The sequence below is a fragment of the Saccopteryx leptura genome, chromosome 2 (assembly GCF_036850995.1).
Source record: "Saccopteryx leptura isolate mSacLep1 chromosome 2, mSacLep1_pri_phased_curated, whole genome shotgun sequence".
NCBI lineage: Eukaryota > Metazoa > Chordata > Mammalia > Chiroptera > Emballonuridae > Saccopteryx > Saccopteryx leptura.
In genome coordinates this window covers 365,655,415-365,674,746 of record NC_089504.1, presented here as the reverse complement: position 1 = coordinate 365,674,746, position 19,332 = coordinate 365,655,415, and the positions used below count along the sequence as shown (strand labels likewise).

Below are 19,332 nucleotides of genomic sequence, written 5' to 3'. Positions count from 1 at the left end.
GCCCTAGAGCAGTGGTCCCCAACCCCAGACTGCAGACCAGTCGGTACTGGTCCGTGGGCCATTTGGTACCGGTCCGCAGAGAAATAATAAATAACTTACATTATTTATGTTCTATTTATATTTAAGTCTTATCGATGTTTTATTTTTTAAAAATGACCAGATTCCCTCTGTTACATCCGTCTAAGACTCACTCTTGACGCTTGTCTCGGTCACGGGATACATTTATTTATCCGTCCCACCCTAAAGGCCGGTCTGTGAAAATATTTTCTGACATTAAACCAGTCCGTGGCCCCAAAAAGGTTGGGGACCACTGCCCTAGAGGATCAATGCCGTTAAAAAGTGGGTAGAGGCCCTGGCCGGTTGGCTCAGTGGTAGAGCATCGGCCTGGCGTGCAGGGGACTCGGGTTCGATTCCCGGCCAGGGCACATAGGAGAAGCGCCCATTTGCTTCTCCACCCCCTCCCCCTCCTTCCCCTCTGTCTCTCTCTTCCCCTCCCGCAGCCAAGGCTCCATTGGAGCAAAGATGGCCCGGGCGCTGGGGATGGCTCCTTGGCCGCTGCCCCAGGCGCTAGAGTGGCTCAGGTCGCGGCAGAGCATCGCCCCCTGGTGGGCAGAGCGTCGCCCCTGGTGAGTGTGCCAGGTGGATCCCGGTCGGGCGCATGCAGGAGTCTGTCTGACTGTCTCTCCCCGTTTCCAGCTTCAGAAAAATACACAAAAAAAAAAAAAAAAAAAAAAAAAAGTGGGTAGAGCCTGACCAGGCAGCGGCACAGTGGATAGAGCATCAGACTGGGATGCAGAGGATACCGAGGTCGCCGGCTTGAGCGCAGGCTCATCTGGTTTGAGCAAAGCTCACCAGCTTGGACCCAAGGTTGCTGGCTTGAGCAAGGGGTTACTTGGTCTGCTGTAGCCTCACCATCAAGGCACATATGAGAAAGCAATCAATGAACAACTAAGGTGTTGCAACAAAAAACTAGCGATTGATGCTTCTCATCTCTCTCCATTCCTGTCTGTCTGTCCCTATCTGTCCCTCTCTCTGACTCTCTGTCTCTGTAAAAAAAAAAAAAAAAAAAAAGAGCCTGACCAGGCGGTGGCGCAGTGGATAGAGCATTGGACTGGGATGCAGAGGACCCAGGTTCAAGACCCCAAGGTCACTAGCTTCAGCGCAGGCTCATCTGGTTTGAGCAAAATCCCACCAGCTTGAACCCAAGGTCGCTGGCTCAAGCAAGGGGTTACTCAGTCTGCTGAAGGCCCGCGGTCAAGGCACATATGAGAAAGCAATCAATGAACAACTAAGGTGTTGCAATGTGCAGTGAAAAACTAATGATTGATGCTTCTCCTCTCTCTCTGTTCCTGTCTGTCTGTCCCTGTCTATCCCTTTCTCTGACTCTCTCACTGTCTCTGTCAAAAAAAAAAAAGTGGGTAGAAACACTCAAACTGGAAGTGAGGTAGCCACCAGTGTTTCAACACACACACGTTCCTTGATGAGTTATTTAACATATATTAAAATACATATGGCCCAGACATTTCTGGGCATTGGATGGAAAACAATGTCAAACCAGGAACTAGAAGTTTCCAGAGAGAACACACCCACTTACATAAACATGGGTTTCAGTGCCTGACACCAGCTGGACTCCATCAGACAAGAAAGAGAATCCTGCCACAAACCACAGACCTGCTCCTGATGAGAAGACAGACCCTCTCTTAGAGGACCAACATCACGGCAGATCAAACTCATTATTAAGCTTCATCACATACCCATTTCCTCTCTATTTATAGGCCTGTAAATCTTAATCAATGGTTGACATTTTAGGAGCAGAAATGACCCCTTAGTATTTCACAAAGATTTTCTTTGCATGAAATCATAAAGATAGAGATTAGCTGCACTGCCAGCCTTCAGGATAACCACAGAAAGCACCAGACACAATCTGACGCAGGAACCGTAAAGAACTCAAGCACACCACGTTTGTCTGCCCTGTGGACACACGGCGGATGGAGCATCGACCCGGAACGCTGAAGTTGCTGGTTCAAAACCCTGGGCTTGCTGGGTCAAGGCACGTACAAGAAGCAATCAATGAGCAACTAAAGTGAAGCAGCTACAATCACTCTCTCGCTCTCAAATCAATATATAAAATCTTTTTAAAAGAACAAAAAAAAGCACCAAGTTAAATGAGAGCTGCCATCCATTGAGCTGTTTTGCAAATGTTATGAGCTAAATTATGTGTCTCCAAGCTCCCCACACCTGCCCAATTCTTACATTGAATGTGACTGTATTTGAGGATAGGTTCTTTAAAAGGGTGATTATGTTAAAATGAGCCCCTTAGAGTGGGCCCTAATCCAATCTGACTGGTGTTCTTACAAGAAGAGGAAATTTGGACACAACAAAGAGACTCCAGGGACTCGTATGAACAGAGTTAGACCACATTAGGACATACTGTACATAGCAAGAAGGTAGCCGTCTGCAAGCCACAAAGAGGCCTCAAGAGAAACCAAACCTGCTGACACCTTGATCTTTGACTTCAGCCTCCAGAATCTGAGAAAATAAACTGCCGCTTAAGCACCCGAGTCAGTGGTATTGTTACGGCAGCCCCAGCAAACTGTTCACAGTGGGTCATGGGCAAAGCTGGGCAGCGACAGTGCCAAGCAGGGCTTGACAAACCAGAGGGGGGCCTGGCTGGTTAGCTCAGTCAGTTCGGAGCCTCTTCCCCAAACAACAAGGTTGAGGGTTCAATCCCCGGTCAGGGCACCATAGGAAGCAACCAAAAAATGCACGACTGAGTGGAACAATAAATGCTTTCCTTCCCCCTCCCCTCTCTCTTCCTTCCTCTGTCTCTCTAAAACTCAGTGAAAGTTAAGCCCTGGCCAGAATAGCTCAGTTGGTTGAGTGTCGTCCTGCAGGGTAGAAGCTGCGGGTTCGATTCCCTGATCAGGGCACATACAGGAGCAGCTCAATGTTCCTGTCTCTCTCTATCTGCCTCTCTCAAAAAAGAAGAGAAAGAAAAAGGAAAATCAGAGGGGGCCACTAGAGGGGTAGATGGTGCCAAAGACCAAGTGAATGGGGAGCTCGAGCCAGAAAGCCAGGTGGAACCACGGGACGTCAGGGCCCTGGGGGCATCTGCAGGAGACCTGGCTTTAACAGCGCTGGGGACTCTCCATGGCATGCATTTCTCACACAGGCACCTTCCACACCAGACAGCTACTCTTGCCACCTGCCACTCAAGAGTCCCCACACCACCTCGTCACAGCACTAGGCGCTGCTCTAAACTGGGGAGTGGTAGTTGCCAAATGCCTGCCAGGAGGACCAGTTCCCCAGCAACATTTCCAAGCATCTACCAGAGAAGAACAGAGGGCCCGGTGCAGGAATAGCACGGCTGAGCCTCCCTCCACAGAAGTCTGCCCCAGCCCGCAGGGGCACCCGACTGAGATGGAAGAACAGACTGTGCAAGGGCCTCTCCCCACACCTCAGCCTCGGAGGATAAACACACACACCTGCTCTGATCCGTGCCAGGATGGACACATGGAAAATACCCGGGACACCTGGGGTGAGGGTGACGGTGGCCTGTGATCAGAGGACATGTCTCAGTATGTGTGGTGTTTGAGCCTGCCCTGGCAGGAGGAGCAAGTCTCACTCCACAAGCAAGAGAAGCAGAGGAGAGAGCCATCACCGTGAAGGCAAGGGCAGAGCAAAGGCCCTGAGGTAGACAGTGTGCCCGGAAAGCGGCACAGTCCAGGGTGCCCACAGGCTACAAGAGCCCTCCACAAAGAGTGGGCCACGGACCACCAGTGGGTGGCTTTAGGTGGCCAGAGGGCTGGTGTTCAGTAACAGCAGCTCAGTGCTCTTGAGGCTTTCCGGCTTATCCCCCAGTTAGGTTATTCCCACATTATGAATGTTCCCTGTGCTAACAAGGAAATAGGCCTTGGCTAGGGCCCTCGGGAAGGCTAAAGGATTTCAGCTAGATAACCCAGTTTTGATTTCACCACATTTACTATTTTTGTTACTTTGGGTAATGCCACGTGAAACTGGTTTTCAATTTACAATAGTAATAAAGGTCCTTTAAAAGTAAATTTGAGGCCCTGGCCGGTTGGCTCAGAGGTAGAGCGTGGGCCTGGCGTGTGGAAGTCCCGGGTTCGATTTCCAGCCAGAGCACATGGGAGAAGCGCCCATCTGCTTCTCCACCCCTCCCTCTCTCTTTCCTCTCTGTCTCTCTCTTCCCCTCCCGCAGCTGAGGCTCCATTGGAGCAGAGATGGCCCGGGCACTGGGGATGGCTCCGTGGCCTCTGCCTCAGGCGCTAGAATGATTCTGGTCGCAACAGAGCGACGCCCCAGATGGGCAGAGCATCGCCCCCTGGTGGGCGTGCCGGGTGGATCCCGGTCGGGCACATGCGGGAGTCTGTCTGACTGCCTCCCCATTTCCAACTTTAGAAAAATACACAAAAAAAAAAGTAAATTTGCCCAGGCCCTGGCCAGGTAGCTAAGCTGTTTGGAGCATCATCCCGACACACCAAGGTTGCAGGTTTGATCCCCGGTCAGGGCACATACAGGAATCACGCAATGAATGTATAAATAATGGAACAACAAATCAATGTTTCTTTCTCTCTCCCCCTTCCACTCTCTCTAAAATCAATAAACAAAATTTATTTAATTTTTTAAAAAAATAAAATTGCCCAAGTAAAATAGTGAGTCAATATAAAGAAAATATTTTATAAATGACAGGATAGGTGGCTCAGACATACTGCAAAACCACAAAGGTGGTGTCCTCATCCCGTACCGGTGCAGCCCAGGCCAGCGCGCCCTCACCATGCCGGTCAGGGGGGCGGCAAGGGCATCCACTACCTGCTCTCCAGCTCCAACCTCACCTTTCGGGACGGCAGTCCTTGCCGTTGAACTATGGCTCTGATTCAACTCTCAGACCAAGAGCATCTTCAAGCAAGAAAATAATCACCCCTGCTTCCACACAGGATTTATGTCCCGACTGGAGCCGCCCCTCCCCACGCTGGTGGGTGTCCTGGTCTGCTGCAGGCTGTGCAAGGTCCCAGTGCATGCTGGGATTCTCTGTCTGCTTCACTGTGCTGTCTGCCCTTGAAACAGCTGCAGCCACCTGGGAATATTCCCACAAAGATGAGGCGATTGGGGAATTCCTGGAACCTTACAAGAACCCCTACCTCAAGCTAAAATCCAAGGACGAGCCCCAGCAGGAAACGCTAAGAGCTATTCGCTAAATATTGAATTGTTGTGGTGCAGCTGGCGGAGTGAAACAATTCATCTCAGACATCTGCTCCCCCGAGGATACACATAGTCTCAAGCATCTCAGTGCAGCCCGGCCGCAGGCCATCAGAGGGGTCTTCCATCACCGGCGCGGTGGGCATCAGGACGGCCGTGGAGAAGATATGTGGCCTGATCTTCAGAACGAGCGTGTGCTGTGCTCTCCACAGGAACGGAGAGGTGGGCGAGAGTCGGCTTCTATCCTGAGCAGGAAGGGTCATCCCCAGAGATCGCTGGTTATCTTCCTGGAGTTTTAGTTTTATTTTTTTGTTATTGTTTTTTCTTTTTTGCCACTAACTCTGGTATTTATTCTGCATATCTAAACAAAAAAAAAGTTTTCTGTGTTTGTCCTTTTAATGTTTTATTCAATATTGACAGTTGAGAAGCTGGGGAATTTGATTTATAATCTTTGGTCATTTTTGCTTATGATGTTAAGCAGAAACCCTGCAATGAAAGGTACTATGTTTGCAAGACTCTAGACAACAGATACTGTACATAAAGAGAGGTTTTTGTCTTCAAATAGATTTTTTTAAGGGCTATGAAATTTAATCAAATCGTAACTTATGTTGAAGACAATCTGATACACAACTAGGAGAGTCATGAAGGTGGTCCCAGAGCGAATGGAAGTGGCGCTATCTGGGCAGCACGACCAGAGCCTGGGTGTTCAGGGAAGGGAGGAGGAGAAGCTGCAGTTTCTTCTCCCAGGGGGCCCCGGGGGCCAGGAGCCCAGCCGGGAGGGGCGCTCACTCATCTCCACTTCTAGGGGGAGGATGTCTGGGACGGTATCTCGAGGATCTGTTTGGAGCCAATCTATGAGCAAGGACAGTGGCATTCATGTAGGAAAACTTGGGTTCAAGTCCGGGAGGTGCCACTTGCCCCCTGGGGGTCTCTTGCGTGGGACTCAGCCTCACTATAAATCAGAGAAAATAAAGCCATTACCTGGGGCTGCAGCGAGGGGAGTGAACAGAAACCCTAACCCATAAATAGCAGCCCCTCCTCACCTACGCCCTTCTCAGCGCTCTGGCAGAGAACTGAATCCAAAACCCAGTCTCTGAGGACGTTCATCAGATTTGTGGGAACAGAATTTTACTCCTCTGTTCTGACCCTCATTCAAGGATGTACAAAACTTCGGATTTCAGTTTATGTCACTGGGTTAGAGCCAAGGAGGTAGACCCAGAGGATTCTCAAGGCTGACAAGTCACCCAGTAACGTGCAGAGTGTGTGACTCTGAGCATCCAAGTTTCCCACCCGGAGCAGCAGGAGGCAGACATGGTCCCCTCACCGCCGGCAGGCAGGCAGGCAGGGAAAAGAGAGGGGCACTGATACACTTCCTATGAAACTCAGCTGGGAAGCGGTGGCCAAAAGGGTTCTTAGGAAAAAAGCCTTCAACCAGAAAAGGAAAGCTGCCGCTGGCCTGACACAGGGCAGGGGAGGGCAGATGCAGGAGGGACTGCGCATGTCCCCAGCTCCACCAGCAGCACTGTCCACTCTGCACTTCCAGGATGGGGGCTCAGGAAAGACGCTAGCCAAGGGCAGTGAGCTTTAATCCACTGCTCTCAGAGTAGGGTAGGGAAAACAGGACCTCTTGGAATCTGTGAGGGACAGTCAACTGTAGGACCGGACCCCTTTATGGAAGGCCATTTGGTAGTCTCTATAATAAAGTTTTAAATGTTCCTATAGTCTGACTCAGGTTTTTAGTTCTAGGATTCTAAACCATAGAAATGCATAAATTTACAAACTTATGTTGCCACAGCATTGTTTATAAGGATAAAAACAACAACAACAACAACCAAACAAACCAAAAAGCACTGTCTCCAGGAAGAGAAGGGCTATATAACTGTGCATCTCCCCTGTGGAAGGCTGTGCCCACTGAGGTAGATCATGCTGCCAGGAAAGATCTCTAAAACAGACGGTGGCGTGACAAAAGCAAGTTGTAAAACAAAACCTACAATAGGACCCATTATACAAAAGAAACTTCATGGAACAAGGACCACACACGAAGCAGCTGCTGGGGATACCTCTGAGGAGCCCACGGTGGGGAGTGGGGAGTGGGGACTGACACTTCAAACAGAATATACTTCTGTATTGTCTTTTTTTTTTTTTTTTTTTTGGAGAGAAAGGAAGGGAGAAAGACATACAGAGAGAGAAAAATCAATTTGTTGTTGCATTTACTAATGCCATCATTGGTTGATTCTTTTAAAAAACAGTTTTGTTTTTTGGCACAGGGGGACAAGAGAGACAGACAGGAAGGGAGAGAGATGAGAAGCATCAGCTCATAATTGCGGCACCTTAGTTGTTCATTGATTGCCTCTCATACATGCCTTTATGGGGGGGGGGGGGGGTGACACTCCAGCCAAGCCAGTGACCCCTTGCTCAACCCAGCAACCTTAGGCTTCAAGCCAGTGACCTTTGGACTCAAGCCAGCAACATGGGATCATGTCAATGACCCCACACTCAAGTGGCTGAGCCTGCACTCAAGCTGGTGAGCCTGTGCTCAAGCCAGCGACCTCAGAGTTTCGAACCTGGGATCACAGCATCCCAGGTCAACACTCTAGCCACTGCACCACCAACTGGTCAGGCCATTGGTTCATTCTTGTATATGCCCTGACTGGGGACAGAACCAGCAACCTTGGCATGCTGGGATGACATCCTAACCAGCTGAGTGACCCAGGCTGAGCCTGTATTGTCTAATTATTTAAAACAAAGTATACATTTGTTACTTTCACTTTATCTACTTCTTGTCTAACTTTAAAATAAGAATGGGTATATGCATTCCCACACACTGAAAGGTAAACAAAGAAACTGTTGGACTAAAAGACCAAGAGAAGGCAGCCCCTGGGGTCGAGAAACCCCAGAGTATGAGGGTTTGAATGCCGACCCTCTACGGGAAGGCCCCTCAGCCCCTCAGCCCCCCCCCCCCAGGTGCTGCTTCCCCCTCTGCTCACCTATAAAAAGGCCAGGGGTGTGTGTGCACCTTTCTCAAGGGGCCTTCAGGCCACACAGGAGCCCACCCAATGGGGCCTCTGGGAGGCCACACTCCACAGGCTGTTTGTCTCCCCTTTCCCGCCTCCATCACGTCCCTCTCTGCTCCACGGAGCTCTGAAGCACCTGTCAGGCCATCCCTGCTCTCTAAGTCCATCACATTTTGAAGGTGAAGACCCCTTGGGACTCCCTCTCAAACAGGAGTAGACACATTCAATGAAGTCCATTGACCAGCTGGAAGGCTTGTTCCCTCTAACCCCTTCTCTCTTTCTGCCCAGCTCCTACTCAACCTTCAAAACCAGGTCCAGGAACCTTCCTTCTGCTTTCCCTGAGCCCCCCACAGTGCCGGACAGGACCCTCTGGGGAGGATGTCCCCACCCTCACATAGCCCCAGTACCAAGTAGGGCAGGCACTCTAAAGGCTGTCCTGCCTCCACCCCATCACACTGCAACCTGCCTGACCCTACCCAGGGTGGTGAGCTGCCCCCAAGACAGAAGCGTCCCCTCCTGAAGGACATCTACACACCAAGGGCCAGGAGAACTACTAGCTCTACTGGGAGCTGTGATTTCCACTCCGTCACTCAGCCATAAGTGACCCCTCAAGTCCATCTGTTCTATAACGGCCTCTACATCCATAAGGCTAGGTAGCCACCCTCCCTCCCAGCAAAGAAATTTTATATAACGGCAAGAGATTAACTTTCAAACAATAAAAAAGTATTTACCCTCCTGAGTCTGAGCCGAGAACTTCCCCTCCAATCACAGGCAGACTTGCCACCACTTAGCTTAGTTAGCCACGCCCACATACAAACATCCAATCACTGGCAAGGGCCCGAAGGTAAGAAGAAAAAATGTGGGAGTCATAAACTGAGTCCTTTCCCCAGTTTTACCGCTGACTCACTGTGGGACCTTGGCAAGTGACCTACTGTGATATAACAAGAAATAAATATTTGATCTTTGTTCCGGATTCCTGGCGGGCAGGTCCTGGAGTCTCCCCAGGAGAACCTCTGCATGATAATGAGACAACTGGGAATGGGGGAGGGGGGGCTGGACAGCTTCTGAATGGGGGCTGGGAGCCAGAAAGACCCTTAGGGGGTTGGGACGCACAGCAGCAGCACCACCACCTCCCCAACCTCTGGGAGGAGACTGGACAGCGGCTGAGTCACCAACGGCCAATGACTTAGACGCTCACGTCTAGCTGTTGGGGTTCTGGTGATGCCCTGCCAATGACACACTGAGGAGCTGGGAGAACAGCCCCCAGGGAGGCAGGGAAGCTCTGTGCCCTGCCCCTCACAACTTGCCCCCTGCGTCTCTCCCACGTAGCTGTTCCTGACTTGTATCCTTTATAAGAAACCAGTTAATGTAAGTAAAGTGCTTTCCTGTGTTTCGTGAGCCATTGCAGCAAATTGTTGAACCTGCAGAGGAGGTCATGGGAACCCCAATCTATAGCCAGGTAGTCCGAAAGACAGGCCTGAAGTGGGGGGCAGTCTGGTGGGACTGAGCCCTTAACTGTGGGGGTCTGTGATGACTCCAGGTCGTTAGGTAAGAACTGAAGTTGGTGTCACCCAGTTGGTGTCAGACAAAAACCCACACAGCTGGTGTCAGAAGTACTGTCAGGGTAAAAGCAGCACAGAGCTATATTCTGTCTGGGCTTCAAAAACTGAGCGGACCGCACTAAATGCCGCCAAGGCCATTTCGGCTAGAATTCCAATTCCGTGACTCTTGCAACTACTGGTTTAACAATTTCCAGAGTGAATAAGGGGGATTCTCGCTCTGGAAGCCGCTAACAAACAAATGAGCTTTCAAACGCAGAGCAGGACCATTTCTCAGGCCTCTTCTCCTATTTTGACTAATGATATGCCGGCACTCTGTGTGATTTCTCCTTTGAGGGGCGGCAAGAACTCAACAGTGTCCAATTATGGGGCCCTGTCCTTGTCCTCAGCTCTCAGACTTGCAACCCAATTCTTCTAGATGAAAGAATCAGTCTCTCTCCATTACACTCAATTTTAAACCGAGACCCAAAACAGAATTTTTGACGTGCCTCTCAGACTACAAGGCTTGGGCTTCATTAATGATTAAAACAGCAGCTGGTAAGTAATCTTTTAAAAGCAAGTTCGGCAGTTAGACTCAACTTAGCATCTGTTTACATCCCCTCTTTTTCTCCTTTCGGCCCTAGTTCCAAAGCAAAATCCAAAGAAGAATGAAAAGACAGAGGTCTTTGATTACCAAGAAGAGCTTCAAGGAGCTGTAAGAAATCAAAGCCTTTAACCAACTCTCAGAAAACTTGCTGAGACGATGAGGACTCTTGTACACTGAATTACATACACTAGGAGGGCTGAAACTGGGTGAATAATTTATAATACTAAAGCAGACCCGAATTTGAAACAACTACGGCCAGATTTTCAGCCAGAGTTCATTCAGGTATTCATCTACTCAGTTCTACAGATAATTACGGAGCTATCCAGTTCAGTGGTTAAGATGACCGGCTCTGGTGCTCAAGTCTCTGCTCTGCTTTTTATCCACAGAGCATGGAGAAGGACTTAACTTCTGAGCCTCCGTTTCCTTCTCTATAAATCGAATGACAGTACCTGCCTCACAGGGCTGTTGAGGGACTTAAAGGAAATGGTGCCTGGTGAGGAGTGACGCTGACTAGAGTACTATCAGCAGCATCATTCTTGTCTTTAGGCATGGGTTAGACTTTACTGGAAAATAAGGGCATGACATTAAAGGCACAGGAAACGAGAAAAGACAAACTGGACTTCATCAAACTACAAACTGTTGTACACCAAAGGACCCAGTCAACAGAGAGAAAAGGCAACTCAGAATGGGAGAAGATATTCACAAATCACATATCTAATAAGGCAGTAATATCCAAAACAGAGAGAGAACTCCTAAAACTCAACAACAACAAAAACAATCTGATTTTAAAAATGGCCAGGACCGGGCGCTGGGGATGGCTCCTTGGCCTCTGCCCCAGGCGCTAGAGTGGCTCTGGTTGCAGCAGAGCAACGCCCCGGAGGGGCAGAGCATCGCCCCCTGGTGGGCGTGCCGGGTGGATCCCGGTCAGGCGCATGCGGGAGTCTGTCTGACTGCTTCCCTGTTTCCAGCTTCAGAAAAATACAAAAAAAAATACAAAAAAAAAAAGGCCAGGAAATGGTCCTGGCTGGTTGGCTCAGTGGACAGAGCATCAGCACAGCATGTAGACGTCCAGGGTTTGATATCCAATCAGGGCACACATGAGAAGTGACCATCTGCTTCTCTTCTCCTCCCTCTCCCCCTTCTCTCCCTCTTCCCCTCCTGTAGCCAGTGGTTCAATTGGTTCGACCATCAGCCCCAGGCCCTGAGGATGGTTTGGCTGATTCAAGCATCAGCCCTAGACATGGGTTGCTGGATGAATCCCAGTCGGGGTGCATGCGGGAGTCTGTCTCACTACCTCCCCTCCTCTCACTTGAAAGAGAGAGAGAGAGAGAGAGAGAGTAAAGAAGCAGACTTCTCACCTAAGGCAGTAGTTCTCAAAGTGTGGTGCCTGGACCGGCAGCATCAGCAACCCTGCGGAACTCGTTAGAACGCAGAATGCTGGGCCCAGCCCGCACCTACTGAGACAGAAGCTCTGAGAGTGGAGCCCAGCAATCTGTCTTAACAAGCCCTCCAGGTCATTCAGATGACCGAGTCATGGGATCTGCAGAGCCAGAGACAACACGGAAGCACAGAGTGAGCACTAGATCAGGAGTGGATTCTGGGTCTAACTCTGTCACTGATGCACGAATCTCCATCTCTCAACTTCCTTATACATATAATAATACAGGGAACACCACCATTCAAAGGGTTAAATGAGATCCCATGTGCAGAGTGTGCACACAGTAGGTGCCTAATAATTACAAGTTCCTCTCAGTTTTCTTCCTGTGTCTCTCACAGGGTTGTGAAGACTAAAAAAAAAATTACTGAGCGAAAGGGTTTGCACACTGCCAACGGCCACACCAACCTGAGCAAGGACTGGCCATCCCTGGTCCACACAGCCATGCTAGCATCAAACACCCAGCAGTCACAGGACCCTGGAAGCCGTCTGTAGCAATACTGCCCCGTGCACAAACACAAGGCCACAACAGAACAGCGCCTTACATGCTCCTTAAAGCAGAACTATGCAGACGATGATGGTCCTCCTCCCACCTTCAAATATTCTGGTCAGAAGCAACTAACCACTGAACTTTTAATGTAAATGAATCCAAACTTTACTCTTGGAAAAGGATTATCTAAAAAGGTCTTCCAGCCTGACCAGTGGTGGTGCAGTGGATAAAGCATCAACTTGGAACGCTAAGGTCCCAGGTTCAAAACCCCAAGGTCGCCAGCTTGAGTGCGGGGTCACTGGCTTGAGTGTGGGATGATTGACATGATCCCAAGATTGCTGGCTTGAGCCCAAAGGTCACTGACTTAAGCCCGAGGTCGCTGGCTTGAGCTGAAGGTCACACTGGCTTGGCTTGAGTATCCCCCCACCCCCACCCCCGTCAAAGAACATATGAGAAGCAATCAATGAATAACTAAAGTGAAGCAACTATGAGTTGATGCTTCTCACTCTCTCTCCTCTCTCTCTCTCCCCCTTCCCCCCCCTCTCAGAATCAATTTTTAAAAAGTTTAAAAAGGTTTTCCAGCCACCAAAAGAAATACAAAACATTTGTCAGCAACTCTCAATGTATGACATCCGACTCCAGCAGAAATCCAACTCCCAGTGGTCAGTCGTGGAGGGTTGAGATTAAGACAGTCACATTTTGAAACTTGTTTCAGAAGAAAAAATCCAGAAATAACACTAAGTACTCTTTCCTTCTCCATACTTAGGCTCTTTCTCTGAAGTCCAGGATGGAGCAAGCAAGGCGCTGCTGCTGGAGACCGGCAGACTGCTCAACCAGACAGCGCCGGGTTAGAGCATCCGGGTGAAGCCAGCCAGGCGGCCACAATTACTCTACCAGCCCTCCCACTATGAGCCTAACACTTTGCAGCTCCAGAAGCCCTTTGGTGGGCGCATTACCTCTACTGAAGGGTCCCTAAGAGCAGCTTTTGAATATTTCTATCCCAGAGCCTGGCACTCCAAATGCGTACTGAAATAGACTGATGAATTATGAATTTAGGGACCAGCCCCATGCAGCCACTGAGAGGTATTCTTTCATGAGTGAGGAAAATGAGGTCCGGAGAGACTAAAAGTTGACGTTAGCTAAAGAACGTAGTCTTTGATGTCACCTACCAAAACAGGGCTTCACACTGGGCCCAAACCCTACTGGCACTGTTCCCCACACCTACCTCCGTTCCACTCAGACTGGTCCTCACAGATGTGCCCACACCCCTCCTCTCCACCTAATTTACCTGTCTCCAGCCACGGCTACCCTCTCCTCTGCCTCCGGAATTCCCACCATCCTCATGAACAGCCCTCGGGTTCAAAGAAACCGGTCACATCATGCCAGCTCTTCTGAACTCTTTTGGACTCCTAACAGCACCGACAAGCCCCACTGCTCGGCTAAGCACTTACCTGAACAGGGGTCTTCTTTCAGCCATTGGACCATGCACCTCTGTCCTCCCTCCTGATGCCACAGATCCCTTGAGGACCAACAGCTGTGAACTCCCAGCTCTCCCCCCGACCAGCTGAGCTGTCCCCTCGCTCCTCGGAGCCTCAGTGTCCTCCTCTCTAACGTAGGAAGACAACACACTATCTTCATGGAGCAGGCGTAAGGAGAAACAATGGCTGTGGAATTGGCTCTGTGTAAACTAGAGCTGCTGCTTTTAGTCATTAGCTCTGTTGCTGCTGTTTTATTTCTGTACTCTTCTCCCTCCCTTCCACCCCCTGGCACATACTTTTAAAATAATACCAACAATACTAAACGTCATGAAAATCATTTTTACACTTGGTCACGACAGTACAGAACATTCATCAGAACTGAACTGTGGAATGACACAGGCAGTGCCAGCTGACCAGCTACCAGTGAGGAGGCTTCCTTCTCTTCGTGGTCAAGGGTCTTTTCCATGAGGGAGACTGGACTTGGGGTCGACACACAATGTAATATACAGAAGATGCACTGTAGGATTTTGTGCCTGAATCTTGTATAATTTAATTAACCAATTTCACCCCAATAAATCCAATAAAAAATCAAAAGGAGAAAGAAAGTGTCTTTTCTAAGTGATGGTAAACACTGGGGCCTGCAAGAGTGTATCTTCTTGCCTTCATAGGTCACAGATGGGCCCACTGTCCACCTATCTGCTCCAGACAGAAAAACTCAATCCTAACTTAATTCTGCTATTAACAGCGACAGCTACGATTTATTGAGCCTCTACTATGTTCCAGGCATATGCTAAGTGTTTTTGTATCCATCAGCTCACTTAAACCTCACTACTTTGTGAGTCCAAACCTCTCTCTCTCAGCAAACTAAAGCTCTGATGGGTCACTCAGTTTTCTGGGGTCCCTCCACCAACAAATGGACAAGGCAATATTCAAAAGCCAGATGTTTCTGACAGAAGCATCAAGCTCTTTCCACCCACTATACTGTATAACCCCACATCCCTTATATTTGCATATTTTTAAGCCCCCTGTACCTTCTTTTTTTAATTTTTTTTTTTACAGAGACAGAGAGAGAGTCAGAGGGATAGACAGGGTGTCAGACAGGAACGGAGAGAGACGAGAAGCATCAATCGTCAGTTTTTCGTTGTGCGTTGCAACACCTTAGTTGTTCATTGATTGCTTTCTCATATGTGCCTTGACTGTGGGCCTTCAGCCCAAGCTGGCGACCTTGGGGTCTCGAACCTGGGTCCTCAGCATCCCAGTCCGACGCTCTATCCACTGCGCCACCGCCTGGTCAGGCCCCCTTTACCTTCTAAGCCTCAGCTACTCTGGCATTTCAAAGGTGTAGAGCTTCCTATTGTAAAGGCAATAAAAAAGAAAAGAAAAGAAATCTCCCCTCTAAGCTTACTGGCTCCCTCCAGAAACTGGTTGTAATTCCACGCCCGGCTGAGAAATAAGTTTCTGGAATACCGCTGCAGCAAAAGAGCACGTATGGGAAAAAGCGAGGAATGAGGAGGGGTGAGCATCCAGAGACCGGAGTGTGGGAAGGTGAGAAAAGACCCTCCCCACACCCACTGTCCGGCATCACTTATCAAAGACCTCACAACACAAAGAGAAGGAAAGGTCCCCAAATGCCGGTGAGCCAACGGGAGAGGCCCCAACAATGTCACAGGCCCCACTAAAGGCTGAAAAGTAAGCTGCAAGTTCTTACGCAGGGCAGAAAAGACACAAGTCACTAAGGGCCCGGTGCAGAAGGACTCCATAGATTCCCCCGCCCATGGAACCATGGAAGACGTTTTACCAGTCCTTCCACTAACCAGCAGGAACCTAGTTTTAAAAGAAACTCATTCACATTCTTGACCAATCCCTTAGCCATAATGAGCTCCTGCATGGGGTGAAAAGGCAAGTTGCTTTTTACAGCGGCGGCAATCTCCTAGGGGTGACCACTCGGGGGTTCCTGCACCCGGCCTGGGGCTCTCCTTCTTACCCAGGATACCGGTCACCTCGGATGCCCTCTTTCAGGTGCCCAGACCCTTTCTAGAGGATGCACTGGTACTGCCGAGTAAGTACCCACCCTTCTCTTTCCACTGCTACCAAAAAAAAAAAAAAAAGTGTTCAGCTCTGGCAAATGAAATAGTGCAGAGTCGACGATGAGGCAGAGCAAACAAAACTTGAGAGTCTGAAGGAACCCGCTACGTCTCACCCTCACTGAACAAGGCACAGGGGGAACGTCAGAGCAGAAAGAGCAGCGACTGGCACAAGGTCATCGGGACAGTCACACTGGGCAAAAAAAAAAAAAGCCTCAACCGGAGCCCCCAGGCTCCAGATTCCCCAAGTCCAGGAGTCTCAGCTGCAAGAACACGGCAGCCCTTCTTCCTGGAGGCAGCGCAGGTAGGGCCGCCGTCCCCCCCTGGGGACCCCCCCCTGGAGACCCCTCCCCTCCCCCCCATCCTCCATCCCCTCCCCCTGCGCTCCTCTCCGCTCTCCCTCCCCGCCCCGCCCCCACCCCTGGCCCAGCCCCTCCCCCTGCCCGCCCCCTCCCCCACCCCAGGCAGTTCCAGCCCCTCCCCCTGCCCGCCCCCTCCCCCACCCCAGGCAGTTCCAGCCCCTCCCCCTGCCCGCCCCCTCCCCCACCCCAGGCAGTTCCAGCCCCGGCGGAACTGCAGCTCTAACGAGCCAGTCCCGGAGCAGGGAGCGCTCCCTGGGAGGGTGCCCAGTCTGAGGGCAGCTGGGACTGGGAAGGAGGGGGCACGGATGACGGGAGAACGAGGTCCTGGGAGCGGTGGCAGCGAGCGGGACAGGGGCGCCCTCGGGGGGGAGGGCATCTCCCGCGGGCACCACCTCTACGGTGCCAGGGGAGGGCTGGGCCCTGAGGATGGGTCAGGGACGCGCGAAGGCTCTAGCCCGAGTCCACGCGGGAGCCGCCGGGAGCCGCCGGGCAGAGAGGCCCGGACTGCAAGGAGGTCCCGGCCCGCCCGAGAGGCGGCCCCGAGAATGACCCCGCAGAGGCCCGCGCTGCCCACCAGTCGCGTCGGCCGCCGCCGCCGCCGCCGTGCACCCCGACGCCCATCCCTCGCGCGGCCTTACCGAGGCACTGCCCCACCGGTGTGCTGAACGGGTTCCCCAGGAGGAACTCCATCTTGCGCCGACAACACGGCAGTGGCCCGGGCACCCTGTCAAGCCACCCGGGGTCTCCGCAGTCGGCGGTAGCCCTCTCCGACCTGACTGACACTTGCCACGGCCCCACCCTCAGGAACGCTAGGCTCCTGATCCCGCTCCTGTCGCACTCCTATTGGGCGACGCCTGCCCGGTATCCCTCCGATTGGCTCCTACATCGCCCTTCAGCGAAGCTCCTCCTACTCCGCGGCGTCCGATTGGACGGAGGAGCAAGCTAAGTCACAGGAATCTCCGTCCGGCGTAGCGGCTCCTCCTCCGTCCCGCCCCCGAAAGAATCTCTGTATTTTGATTTATCTCTATCTTGGTCAATCCAGGATCCCTACGATCATTGGAGAATAGACAAGTCAATCGCTAGACATAGCCCCGCCTATAGGAAATGCTGATTGGAGAAACTTTTGTTTTCTCTACGGCTGATTGGCGGTAGGAGTAATTCCCCCCCACCCAGAAATATTGTCACGTGACTCATCAACTTTCACCCAGGATGTCTATCCCCGAACTTCCCCTTAGCAACAGAGAGGCGGCTTTCTGGTTCCCCTGGCAACTGAGCGACGCGTCTGCTGCGCGAACCTGCCGGGTAGCCTGCGCTTAAGAAGGTGAGACTAGGGACTAGGAGGAGCCGCTCTGGGAGGACTATGACGGGCAAACGGCGCCCGACTTAACTCTTTTCTCTGACATTTTTTTTCTGCAAGGAGTCCAGCCCAGCCCTGCTCGTCACTAAAATGAGCACACAGGTCCCTTGGCGGCCACTTCGTAGCCGCGCTGAGACAAAGAAATGCGGAAGACGCATTGCTTGGCCTCCAAGGGCAGGGCCCGCTGATGATAACTTCTTCGCGAATAAATGAACCCTTCTATCCGACTTCTTCGCTGTCATTACATTCTGTCTCTTATTTTTATTCTTCATCTTGGTGCCACTTAAAGGGCTCTGGCTGGGAATAGGGATCCCCGAGTTCCGTGGCTGTTTCTTGTCAGCAGCTCCTGGGGTAAGACTTGGGACAGCTCCCCTGCTGAGTCTTAAAAATTTCTCTCTGTGGGAGATCTGGCCTTTAGGAATCTCTTCTCTAGTGGCCTCCGGAGCTGACACGTAATTGAATATCACCTGTGCCCTCCATACACAGTAAGCACTCAGTCAACTGTGGGTTAGGAGTTCGTGGCCAATAGGGTCTCTATTTTTCAGCTCCAGTTGATCCCGGTGGTTGCTTCCCAGGACAACTGTGGAGCTGTTTCTCTGTGAGGAGGCTACTCCGTGGACAGGGGTACGTTCCCCATCTCCTACCTGTGGTCTTTGCCAATAAAACAATCAGCAGGCAAGTCAACAGGAACCCTGGTTGGCTAGTAAATTGCTGATGAAAACTCCCCTCGGGGAGGAGTGTCCAGACCCTGGCCCTGACCAGGAACAGCTAGCTGTGACATACATCGTGGGCTGTGACAATGATGATGGTCTACAGTGAGCTTCTTAAAATTAAGATCTTATCCCGTTAATTCCCCCCATAAGCCCCAAGAGCTTTCCAGGGATCCTAGGATAATAGTAAAACTGTTGTCCCCTTCCGCCATGCATCACTTCAGCCAAAATGGAAAATGTCTTGTTCTGTCCCACATCTGGGCCCTTGCCATGCAGTTCCCTCTTCCTTCTTTCCCACTCACCCTTCAGACCTCAGCCCTGTCTCCCGTGGTCAGGCCAGGTGCCCCTAATGTGTGCTGTCCTCGTTCCTGACACCGACACATTTGTCCTGGTGTGTAACTAAATATTTGTGTGATTATCTGATTCATCCTGAAACGGAAGTGAGGAGACCTCTCTGTCGTAGTCATTACGTGTAGTTGTATTCATTTCACGCAGGTGGACTGAATAAATGTAGGAGGGAGGAGTTATTCATCTTTTATTTTTGTTTTTTTATTTTTTATTCATTTTAGAAAGGAGAGAGAGAAGGGGGGAGGAGCAGGAAGCATCAACTCCCATATGTGCCTTGATCAGGCAAGCCCAGGGTTTTGAACCGGTGACCTCAGCATTTCCAGGTCGACGCTTTATCCACTGCGCCACCACAGGTCAGGCCTATTCATCTTTTATACATGGGAAGTTCAAGGCTTAGAGACAGGGTGAGATGAGTTACCAAAAAGGATGCACAGTCAGGATCCAAGTCCTACCCTCATGTGCACAACGGCTGTTCCACATGGCGACTGTCGTGCTTGACTGAAAGCAAGCTTGATCTGTCCTAGGTGCCAGGCCTTGACAATGTGGGAGGGATAAGTCAGTTAAAGTTTTGAAATCAAAATCAAGAATCATTTCCCAAAGTACAGCACCTTTCTTTGAAAAGGGACTGACATTCTGCAGGTAACGTCTGCCAAATACATCACATTAAAATTTCTCCAAAACGCCTGGCCAGG

General features: G+C 50.8%; 2 protein-coding genes across 10 annotated transcripts in view; one reads left to right on the top strand and one right to left on the bottom strand.

Moving 5' to 3' along the window:
* The window catches only part of TOM1L2 (target of myb1 like 2 membrane trafficking protein), a 106,576-nt gene extending 89,544 nt beyond the window's left edge, over positions 1-17,032 (bottom strand). For 8 of the 9 annotated variants that reach the window (XM_066365032.1, XM_066365035.1, XM_066365033.1 and 5 more), the window contains exon 1: positions 16,864-17,032. In XM_066365032.1, the coding sequence (XP_066221129.1) occupies positions 16,864-16,915 (52 nt within the window). In that variant the 5' untranslated portion in view covers positions 16,916-17,032. The remainder of the gene's footprint in view (positions 1-16,863) is intronic. The other variant, XM_066365038.1, reaches the window with a different exon arrangement.
* A 571-nt stretch (positions 17,033-17,603) lies between these two features.
* The window catches only part of DRC3 (dynein regulatory complex subunit 3), a 39,370-nt gene continuing 37,641 nt past the window's right edge, over positions 17,604-19,332 (top strand). Inside the window, exons 1-2 of the mRNA XM_066366465.1 lie at positions 17,604-17,933; positions 18,128-18,206. The gene's annotated coding sequence lies outside the window, so the exon portion shown is untranslated. The remainder of the gene's footprint in view (positions 17,934-18,127; positions 18,207-19,332) is intronic.